Raw genomic sequence first — 12,248 nt, 5'->3', positions numbered from 1 at the left:
ATTTTTCTCTTGGAGGCTGGATCCTAACTGTTGGTGTCAAATTCAATAAATATTCACAAACATTGTGACATCCTGTCCATTGCCAGACATTCATTTACCATTAGTGGGCTAGGTTACCTTTTTAGAGTTTAGTTAAGAATCTGACATCATTTGTGCACTCGGAGGCCACATGCAGTTGTCTGTGAATTTAAAGGTTGTGTTATGATTTCTGTAATTAAATTATCATCATTTGTTTGAATTAAATCTAAGTATAATAAAGTAAACTGCAACATGTTAAGGTTTCATGAAATCCACGACACAGCTGGGAATAAAGCACCCAGGCTTTTCAAAAAGACCAAATTCAAGACAAAGTCCTCACCCTGCACTACGAGCAGAGTAAAGCTTAATTGTCACCATATTCTTTAGCAGCGTGTCACTTCACTGGTAGTTCTTTGTCCTGCAGCTGAACCTGAGTTTATTTCGATGGCCAATACACAACACAATACCACATTACCCACCACAATGACCCAAACACTCACGTGAAGCAGGGCATGAACAAACATGCATATCAAATAAAAGTGTATTATGTAAATACGAATCTTATGATAAAATATGTTAGCTAAACAGACAATGTTTCCAGATTAAAGCACAATGTTAACACAGACTTATCAGTGCTGCTTTATCAACTCTTCAAACAGGCCTCTTGTAAGCTCTCGAACATAACACACACACACACACACACACACACACACACACACACACACACACACACACACACACACACACACACACACACACACACACACACACACACACATCTTCTTTTTAATCATCTGCTGTTCACAATCTCATCACTTCACTATCTCCAGCTGAAAGTACTGTGCTCCATAGAAATGCCGGTACAGTGTCCATTTCTGCTGAAGAAGCACATGCCAGCTGGATATTTGATAGCCAATGTGCCTTGGACCTAAATAACAATACGTGTTTCCTCTGCACGATTTTCCTTGAATAACTTTCTCCCTGAATTCTCTTATTATACAGTACTTGGCATTGGAGATTTAGCTTTTGACAAATAAACAAAACCCTGTCTCTTTCATTCTTGGATTTGCATGTGACAATGTCTAATGTCAATTAGAAACATCTCCCAGGAAATATGTGCTTCAAATACAAATGCATCTTTAAAAGTGAATACAAATACTATGCCAAGTAAATAATTAAATAATAAAAAAAATGATTTAAAAAATCCTGTGATAGTTCACTCCAGCTTAGTATTTTGTGAATAATTGTTTTCTTTGTTGATGAGTGGTATTCCCCTCTGGCTGTGTTTATCTCGGAGAAAGAAGAACAACAGGGCACTTGTATTGATAAAGAATTGGTTGATAAGATATGCAAATACAAATCAATATATTCGATTCGTTTTTTTCCTACATATGATTATGTATGTATATGATACATATGATATGACTGATTAACATCCCACAGATATGTAAGTTCATTTTACACATTCAAAACCCAAATCCCTTTTCTGAAGCAGAAACATTCTCCTCAACTGCATAGGCTACTGGATTTTATTGTTGAAAAAAGGTATTTATTATCCCCATTCAGGCAGAGAAAAGCAATCTGATTAATTCCAGTCGTTCTTCAGCAGATTATACTAACAGGTCCACACTGCTTAAAAGTCTGGTATGGGTTAGTCAATAATATACCAAACTTTAGCTAATAAACACACCCTCATGTGTGTGGGCTATGTGTCATGCTGCATACAAGGAAAGACTGGAATCTTTTAAATAAATGTTTTTCTCACATTTTAAGCAGTGGGCCACTTGAAAACATGACTTTTAGTAGAGTCTGTAATGATAGCTAAAGGTTAAATGAACGACTTTAAAAATAAAATTAGGCCTATATGTTGATCACAACTTCTAACTTACAAGTAATGACAGCTGTATTTCCAGCCTAGGCTGAGCAATGCAAGTATTTGCTTATGAGTTGACATAGCAGTGGGGGTAAACATAATTTACAGTAGCAACGCAAAAATCTGTCAGATCAAATTAATATTTGAAGGATTCAAAAGTAGAAACTTTCATTCACACGTGACTTGAACGCAGCATTGCTCCACTCAGCCAGACGTCAAGTCACATAGAGACAACTGGGAGACACCGGAGGAGAGTTCCCGCCTTCAAACTAAAGGTCGTTATTTGTTGGTATTTTACATGGCTAATAGTTTTTTAATACATAGCTTAGTTTTGTAAACTTATAGGGTCAGGGTTAGTTACGTTTGAAGAATTGTTGATACGTGTCGACGACCGTTTGCTTTCTGAACTCAGTAGCCGTCTGTGTTTTTTTTAATGTTTAGGATGCCTTCCCTTCTATGGTTATAGGGACAAGAGATGGACATAGGCTACCTTTTATAGATTAAATATGACTCAATCAACATTATACGACCTCAATGTTTCTGTTGACTAAGGAATGTTGTGTTGTGAAATTGCAAAAATACCAACATATTCCTATTCATTTCACTTCAGCAGTCTGATATGATGTTACCTTTCTAAGCTTTCTCCTGTATTCTGTCCAAGCCAATGTGAAATATTTAACTAATATCTGGTCGCCTTGAAAGGCAAGACCGGAAACAGACTTTTTTTAAAACCGTTGTTTGCTTGACAGGCTAGTCCCACCAACCCGCACCGCCACAACAGCTGGGAGAGGATTTCCGACCCAGTCACAGCGAATATGGTGGCAGCTACAGGAGTGGAGATATTACGTTCACCCGGATAAGAAGGAAAAGCTGCCGCGAAACTCCCGCAGTGGGTCTGTTTTTTATTTAGCCCCCAACTCAGCAGAGAGCTATATCAGGGGAAAAGGGAGGCAACCAGCGGCGGACGGAAGGGGACGCACCGCGGCCAGAACGCACAGTGTTGTGTTTGTTATCCAGACCTAGACCTAAGGAATTGGATAAGACTAGGATATAGTACTATTTGAGGGAAGTCTTTATTGACAATCCAACCGAGGAGCTTTCCAGAGGGTCTCCTTCATTGCTCTGGGAATGTTCTGATGTCTTTGCTCTGGGGGGAAATGCAAGGGGAGGAAATCCAGCCTCAGCTCCAAATAACCAGAGACTCCTAACTGGGTCTCCTCTCCAAACGCAGGAAATACGGCCTGGGAAAAAAAAAAGTTTGGGAGCTTTTGGAAGCAGAGGGGGCCTACCGCTGACGTTTTGCATGCGTTTTACGACATGGATTTCAAGTAGCCTACTACGTTTTTCTTTAACATTAAGCGCTTCCACAGACTAAGTGGATATGAGCTTTCAAATGTTACACTCCTTCGGTGCGGTTATTGCAAGAGTTTTTATCGTCTCTATTTATAGACCAGCCTGTTCCGACCGAGGCTGTTCCTCATAGCTGTATATTTTGCCAACTGCGCGCAACAAGTTGCAGACACTCCCAGCAGAGGCAAACCTACACTAATTTGGGACAGCGGATGGTATTTTCTGCGCTTCTCTTTTCGGATTACGCGTCTTTGAATAGCGACCCCTGCCCGACCCCCTCTTTGGAAAGCAGAGTGGAATAAACTGTAGAGATCCGGAGAGGTAGTTCAGGAAAGGACGGGGCTGGATCTCTGGGAATAGGCCTGCCTGTCAGGCCTCTTATGATCCGGACTTTGGACCGGACAGGACTCCAAAATAACTCAGTCGGGACTATTTTAATGGGCCCTCTGGAATACATCTGAAAGGTGAATGTCTATGGATAAGGAATGCAAATCCTTAGCACGCTGAGGCATACATGGGGAGGGTTGTAGTAAAGCCGTCTTAATCACACATCACCCACTTTTTATAATTAACACAATGTTAAATTGCTAACATTTTAAACTGGCATTATTTTTGTATGTTAAACCTTCACTGCATAACGAGTAGTCTACACCACTTTATGTGAAACGATAACAGTCTTTTAGATGAAACCTGATTATTTTCTTTAAAGAATATATGTTTTTTTACAGTTTTGATGCTGTATAGTGAAAACTAATTCCTTCAAAACATTTTATATTTGAACGCTACTGGCTGTTCATAGCCCCACTATTTGTTAGGTGCTTTAAGAAGGGAGATAAAGTATAAATGTGCCATTCGTCGCGCATGTTGTGGAGATAAGAGGGACAGTGTAACTTTTGCTGTGCACAGCTGTTGACAGCCTGTATCTGCTCATACAGATCTGGACCTGAGCTCTGTTTCCACGCAGACAACGTTATTTTGGAATGAAGAAACAATCTGGGCATTTCTTCTGACGCTGTCTGACTTTGTAATGTCAGCAGCATCGACACATTACGCACATCCAGAGGAGGTCATTTCCAGTCATGTAACGTCAGGACCGACTTGATGTAGGCATACAAAATCCGTTGCATCACCAACCAGTCCTTTTCGAGAAGGATGTTCTGTTCAGAAGGCAGAAAGAGTGATGACAGTGTTTTTACCGCAGCTGGAGAGAAAGCCGGGCTCAAACCCAGAGCCTCTTTGGAGAAGGATACGTGTAATGTGAGTACTGACGCAAACCCGGGGCTGGATAATGAACTGCTCAAGAAACTGGAACGGCGCGTTTTGTGTGAGTGAGTGTGCAGGCTAATGTTTGCGTAGCAAATACGTCTGTGCTGTGATCACCATCCATGCACTGTGATTATTCCACCAAACACCTTTACTCTCTCCCTCTGCCTGTCACTCTCTTCCTCCTCCGTGCCATATGTGCACTCACGCGTCTAATTGCCTGAGACCCATCATAAGATATTATTAATAGTTAAGACCTCTCCCGCGCCCATCGTTTCATCGCCACAGCAGTCAATATGGCCACTCTGCAACATCACCGGCAGCTTCCCAGGCATGGCACGGAAGTGAGCTGCGACTCTAGCGGGGATGGCGCGGTGACCGTGCGGATTTCCAACAGCGCCCCACACGTGCATCAACATGGGCCCCTTAAGGCTGCCAGCAGTGGAACAGGGGGAGGGGGAGCTGGAGGCCATGGGGCTGTGAGTAAAATGAACCCTAACTCCCACAAATACAGTATCTCCTCCAGCTGCAGCTCAGCAGACTCCAGACCAGCTGGGACTTCCACTGCCAGGGAGCAGAGGAAGGCCCCTCCTCTGTTCGAGCGCTCTGCAGCTCAGTGCTGGGACCCCAAATTTGACTCCCCCATCTTGGAAGACGCTTGCCAAGAGAGGTGCTTTCCTCAGACACAGCGGCGCTTTCGCTATGTCCTGTTCTACCTGGCGGTGGCAGCTGTACTCTGGGGGATCTACTTTGGGGTCAATAATGACCGCTGTCACCCCATGACCTTCCTAGCCCCCACTGCCGCCTTTTTTGTTGTCCTAGTGATCCTATTTTTGTTCACCCTAACCCAGCCCTACACATGGCTGTACAACCAAACCTCCTTGTTCCTGATCGCAGTCACGTTTGCCATCACCTTAGCTCCACAGGTACAGACCGCCGGCTACACTGAGCTGGATGGGGCTGGCAGGGGGAACTCCTCAAATCCCTCACCTGACAGAGCCCTTCCAACAGCTTGCATCTCCCCCGTGGGCACCTTTTCCCTGTGCATGGAGGTGTTGTTGTTGTTATACAGCGTCCTCCATGTGCGTCTGTATGCCTCAGTGATATTGGGGCTCCTGTACTCTATATTATTTGAGGCATTAGAATGGCTGCCATTGCTTCAAAGGAGTTATGACTCCACTGGATGGGGGACAGGGTTAGAGGGTTCAGGTTCGGACACCCTCCGTTGGCTGGGCCCGGCCAAAGCTCTGCTCCACTTGTGTGCCCATGTCATTGGCATCCACCTGTTCATCATGTCGGAGGTGCGTTCCCGCAGCACCTTCCTCAAAGTGGGCCAGGCTATCATGCATGGCAAAGACTTAGAGGTGGAGAAGGCCTTGAAGGAGCGTATGATCCACTCTGTGATGCCGCAGCAGGTTGCAGATGAGTTGATGAAGCAAGGCGATGATGAGGGTGGTGGCGAGAACTCTGGCAAGCGTTATTCCTCGGGTGCCTGCTCCGCTTCAGCCGTCTCAGTGGGTGGTGGAGGAGGCGGTGGAGCTTCACAAGCCCAAAGTGCCACAAGCACAAAGAACTACGCTTACAACAATCACAAACGCAAGAAGACCTCCATCCCCCGTGGACAGATCATCTTCCGGCCGTTCAACATGAAACGCATGGAGCCTGTGAGCATCCTCTTTGCAGACATTGTGGGTTTCACTAGAATGTCCGCCAATAAGTCGGCACCAGCGTTGGTTGGCCTTCTCAACGATCTGTTTGGACGTTTTGACCGGCTCTGTGAGCTCACCTGTTGTGAGAAGATCAGCACACTGGGAGATTGCTATTACTGTGTCGCTGGCTGCCCTGAGCCCCGTCCAGATCATGCCAACTGCTGTGTGGACATGGGCTTGGGCATGATCCAAGCCATCGAGCAGTTCTGCCAGGAGACATGCGAGACGGTCAACATGCGTGTCGGCGTCCATACTGGCACCGTGCTGTGTGGGATCCTGGGCATGAAGCGCTTCAAGTTTGATGTGTGGTCCAATGATGTCAACCTAGCCAACTTGATGGAGCAGCTGGGCGTGGCGGGCAAGGTCCACCTGTCAGAAGCTACGGTTCGATTCCTGGGTGACCATTACCAGAGGGAGGATGGACGGGTGGCGGAGCGAGCCGGGGAGAGTGTGGTGGAGAAACTGAAGGGTAAGTGGCTAGTCACATCTTACATCTCATTAGTGAAAATGAAAGTCTGTGCACACTAGATGTTAATCATTTAATTATAGAACTTCAAGGCAGTCACCCAAAAATAACTGGTCTAAAAAACAGGTTTTACTGGTTAATGGGTATTAGTTTATACTTTCACAAATTACCTTTTGAAAAAAATCCATTGAGCTTGTGACAAAATGCTTATAACAATAATAATACATTTACTTTATATAGTGATTTTCTAGATACCTTATACGTGTTACACTAATCTAAAAAGCAAAACACATAATTGTAATCGGAAAAAGGGACACAGAGTCAAGGTTGAAAACCTACATTGTCTGAACATGTCGACTTGGTCATCAGGGTTGAGTGGGGTCACTTGTTGCCTCAACACACTAACATATGTTATCTGACCAGTTAGTCCTGTTGAAACGGTGTTCCAACCGAAGCAGTTGATCGGGATACAAGATTTAGAGATTAACGCTCCAGGAAGAGAGACGTGTTTGATTTGATTTAATTAGATATCTTTCATCAGCAGCGGTAAATACCAAACAACAATTGTTTTCAGAAACTCTTCTTTGCCGAAGGACATGAATAACCCTCTCTTCACTGACCTTTACTGCTTTCTGTTATCAGTGGTTTGAACCAATTTTTGAGCAGCACTCAAACACAGATTATTTGGGAGCTTTATATTTGACTGACAGACTCTTGTGTCATTGAGATTATATCTTTTTGTATGCAAATGCACTAGATTGATTTGAAACATTTGCTTCCAAAATTGTAAACAACTTGCATAGTAATACTTTTAATGAATACTTAAAAAAAACAAAGAAGCCAGGATAAGTATTAAGCATATGCAAAAGGCATTCTCTCACTTCAGGCTGTGATATTTGGTTATTCAAATAAAGTCAAACCAGATCAAGATTGTTAAACACAAAAGGCCTTTTTGTTGTTGTTGATGAATTAGAGTTTTCAACCATACAAAAATCAATTTAGTCCTGCAGTTCAAATTGTCAACCTCCATTGGCTGTTTTTCTTCCTAACAATGAGTTTGTGGGAGGCCAGAATGTTTTTGATTTGGAGATTGTAGTTGATAATAGGAGAGCTGACCAACTTAACTGACAGGAGCAGATGTGGTACTGGATTTCAGTGGATTAAACAAGGGTTAATTGTAGTGTGGCACCACTTGTACGATGGGAATAGTGGTGCAAGGACACCAGGAAGAGGGTCAAATGAACTGAAATAAATGTGACTTTCTCGACATCCGCTGTCTCAATACTTTGTGGATGGCAGCGTAAATGCAGGGGATTCCGTCTAATCTTAGTCTTTCGCAAACAGAGACTGTCTGTGCTATTGTCAGGCCCTGTGTCACAGTGTATTCACACTTGGCTCTAAATGGTGCCATCACTCTATTTCCAGACTGGCGAACAGTGACAGAGTGAGATACTGACATGCAGCTTTTGTTGAGGGAGTGAAAAGGAGAATGGCATTTTTTCTTCCTGCTGAAACAGAAAGCCACAGTTTCCTGCTCGGAGAAAGAGATGACCTTAACACTTTGATTCTCTCGCAGTGACTAAAAGAGGTTTATAACAAAGCAAACTCTTAAGAATACTTTGTCAGAATCACATACTACTGCTTTGTTTAGGAGACAGAGAGACTAGGGAAAGTTGTTGAAGCAAGTTAAGGAGAAATAAATGACCTGATCAGTTTTTGCCGTGATTGTCGGATTTGTCACACAACTTAAATACATTGAGTTTTTAAAGACGTGTCCATTTGTAAAAAGACAGCTACGCAATTGAGTAGCTATGTATCACCATGTGTCTTTCTCTTGGCTTTAGTGTCATTTTCCCTGTAGCATCTTTTCTGGAAAACATATTCATTATAAACGGAATAATTTGTCTTCAATTCCCTTGCCCCTCTCGATCTTTAAACTCTTCCGACTTTCTGTCACCTGCTTTCTCCTCTTTCTGTCTCTTTGCCTCCCATGTTCCACATTTCTCCCTGTGCTTTTCCTTGTGCCCGTGGTTTCATCACTGCCTCAGTCTCTCACCTGTCACCCAGGCCCGTACATGTGGTCTGTTGTGTAACACTGCTTTATTGCTGTGGGTCTGTCTTCAGTCAAGGCTCTGCTATAGATCCCTCAGCAGGCCGAAGGATTCGCCTCAGATAGCGTGCTCTCAACCATTCTCCAGTCTGTTAGAGCCTTAATACACCCTGCTCTCCTTTTAACAACTAGGCAGCCCAAGCTTTATATGGCCCTGAATGCAGTCAGTTTGCAATGATTCTGTACTTTGTCTTTTCAGAAATGCACTGAACCTAGCTAGTAATGGATGCACACAATCAGACAGCCAAATACCACACATCTGCTTTACATTTTTCTATTCATTTAATAAAACATGCAGTGATGAGTCACACATCTGTTCTCAAATGAATTAACCATGCCGGTATGCAGTAGGCATTTTGAATAATGGGCTAATTTAGCAGCGATTTTATGCTTACAGTACTTCAGAAAGATACAACTTTTAGGTTGATTAAAGTGTGCAAATGTCTAAAAAGTACACAAATACAGGTTATACAGTGTGTATCATTTGCACTTACGTAGTGGGAAACTATTTCATTAAATCGAAAGATTACAAAAAATGACAGTTATTGCGTCACTTTGAAACTGTACATGCTTCACAACAGTTTTTGCCAGTCACTCAGTATGAACATTCACTCCCTAAACTCCCTTGACCCTCACCCTCAGCTCTTGTCTCCTCTGTGCTTTCCCACCCTGTCCTGCACACTGACATTATCTTGTCTTCCAAAAAAACGTCCTTTCTTTTAAGGTAGATCTGACGGAACCTTGACATCATGAAGTGCTTTCAACTAAATGATTTAATCCAAAATTAATAAATGGGGACTGAAGAGTGTGATCCCGGCGCTGCATGATCCAATTCTCCCACTCTATATCCTTTGAGAAGCATTCCAGCACGCACTACAAAACACCAACAAAGTAGCTCTGCTAAACTTTACCTTGTACTTTTTAAAATATAAATATGTCACTTTCTGTATCTGGCGTGCAACCACCAGTATTCCACTGCAGGCGGTGAGATTTTCTTTAACTTTTTTTCTGTCTGTATCGGCTGCTTTAATCTTCTTATCTTCTTTTTAGACTCTCCTTTTTATTGTTGTAGCTTGGGACATTTAGGCTGTGTTGTTTTCCGTCATGTTCCATCTATTATTATAAAAGCCATATTTGGAGATATTTGGATTATCCTACTGAACAAAAAACAAAACGTGTGATTATCATAAACATGTGTTTGCCACAGATCTGATTCTCAACATTATTCCAAAACTCACTGGAAAAATCTAATTGGCTTTTTGTTCAGGCACATCTTGTGATGCTAACTTCCGTGTCGTCCCACAACATACGTCAACCCCGCACCACTCTATTCTTCCATGCAGTGTGTTGCAGTAGGAAGTCCATTCCTTCCGGCTGGTTAGTCTGTGCTAAATCAAACATGTCACCTAAACATGCAGCAGCAATTGGCAGACCCATAACTAGAACCAGCCCCAGTGGTTCGTGGGCTGTGCCACTTTCACTCTGGCTTCATGCACTGTTTTCTGCTAAAGGTAAAAGCTTATGTACTTTAAAAGCTTAACTGTCACCAACCCCCCCTACAGCATAATTGTCTCACAACTTTAGATCCTCACCTACCGATGATAACCACAGCACTGCCAGTCAAACAAAGCGTGTGAGTGTGTGCGCATGTTATATGATAACAACCAAGTCATAAAACTAAATGACTGATTAGAGTCTTTGTCCCTTAGATACACAAACAGACATGTATACACACAGAGATCACTAACATGTTCCGCTGTCCTCCACACACACCACCTTCAGTATGTCCCCTGCTTCTTTGTATTGTCCTACTGATTGTCTCTCCTTTGATTCTTTGATATAAAGTATGTGCATTTGAGTAAAGTCGGGAGGAGATGGTTTCCCTGATGCCTCAGGGACCCAACATGGTGTTGTTTCACCACTACAGGGTTTAGAGGTCGACTGTAATCTCTTGACTAGGTGGTCTAGCTAGCATGTGTGCGTATCTTTGTCTGCGTCTAGCTGTCGTTGTGCTTGATAACAGAATCAAAAGAAAAATGCCGTCCAGTACAAGGCGAGTCGAACCTATCAAAGCAAAGATGGAGAACAGAATGGAATTTACTGGTGAAGGAGAGAGGGGGAGGAAAAGAAAAAAGGGACTTTCAAAGTGGGATCATGATTGTTGGAGCGCGGTTGCTTTTGTTTTAGGAACATTTTTACTACAAGTTGTGAATTTACCCTTGATGAGTCAGTTCCTGTGAAAGGCAATTCAAAAATAACAGAGTTCATGTTTTATCATTTACTAATCCAGTATGCAAACTGGATTTGTGTGACTTGATCAGAATAATAAACTGGTAAAAAGCAGTTTTGCTTCTTTGTGTTATCTTTAATAATATCCATGCCAGCAGCAGTGTTTTGCTACTTGCACTTATGTGTCACTTGTGGTAAAGCGATACGACTAATTTAAATGTAATTCCTCAATATATTTGTTTACATTCTTGGATTCTGTGATAATTGTTGCACACAAATTAAAGGGGCCCTATATGTTTGCATGCTTTAATGTTCAAAAAGCTCTTAATTGTTCTCGTACTGCGTGTGCTGCAGCACCTCTTTTCACCCTCTGTCTGAAACCAGAGCCCAGTCTAGTGTGATTGGTTAGTTGGCCGGCTGTGTTGTGATTGGTCAACCGCTTAGAGATGTCCCGCACATTAGCCTAATGTGTTGGAGTGCTAGCCAATAGAAGCATGAATGTTACATAGTGATGTCATTTTGATACTAAGGCAAACAAAGGAGTCCAATGGAGGCGTTTTAGGCAGTTGTTGAGTATGTGGAAGAGAAGACATTTTGGATTTTAGCTTTTTGTTATGTACAAAAAGCTAAATAACACAATACAGGTAAGGGAAAACCCCAAAAGCATAATAGTGCCCATTTAAGTTCAAGGTAGGGTATTTCATGTTCGAAATTGACTTCCTTTTAAATGTTGATATTACAATTTTAGACAGACAAATTTATAACTCATGACATAATTTTTTTTTGGATTAAATAATATAATTTAGCTGAGAATAAATGGTTTAACAAAGTGTAAGGACACTCAAAGATGAAGAAGCATGTCAGTGCTTTGAGTCTCACCTTTCAGCGCTGCACACACACAGACTGCCCTGATGCCGACCTATAATTGCTTACGTAATGTTGTTCTCCAATATTATATTAGCTACATACTAATTCCATTATCATTAATGCTATTTGTGTGTGTTCCAGAGAGAGATACTAAATCATAATTGAACAGCCAGTAGCCAGGGAACCAGCACAGTATATACAGCACAGTGAGAGGAGACCAGAGGTTCTCACTCCTCTCTCTCTCCTCTTCCTCTCTCCTATAACAGTCCTGCTATAACACTTTGTCTCACCCTCTGCACCTCCCTCTCATAGAGGATCTGTCAAATACTAAGTCTGTCTCCTACGCCTCTGCTAATCAGCTTT

The 12,248-nt window shown here is 42.5% G+C and overlaps 1 protein-coding gene across 2 annotated transcripts in view; it reads left to right on the top strand.

Moving 5' to 3' along the window:
* The first annotated feature begins 2,634 nt into the window (after positions 1-2,634).
* The window catches only part of LOC307032376 (adenylate cyclase type 9-like), a 33,761-nt gene continuing 24,147 nt past the window's right edge, over positions 2,635-12,248 (top strand). The window contains exons 1-2 of one of the 2 annotated variants that reach the window (XM_079670295.1): positions 2,635-3,705; positions 4,177-6,682. In XM_079670295.1, the coding sequence (XP_079526421.1) occupies positions 4,801-6,682 (1,882 nt within the window). In that variant the 5' untranslated portion in view covers positions 2,635-3,705; positions 4,177-4,800. Of the gene's footprint in view, positions 6,683-12,248 lie in introns of both variants that reach the window. The other variant, XM_079670294.1, reaches the window with a different exon arrangement.

Source organism: Notothenia rossii (assembly GCF_949606895.1).
Source record: "Notothenia rossii genome assembly, chromosome: 1".
NCBI classification, from domain to species: Eukaryota; Metazoa; Chordata; class Actinopteri; order Perciformes; family Nototheniidae; genus Notothenia; species Notothenia rossii.
The sequence above is the reverse complement of the archived record's forward strand: the minus strand, read 5'-3'. Positions and strand labels throughout refer to the sequence as shown.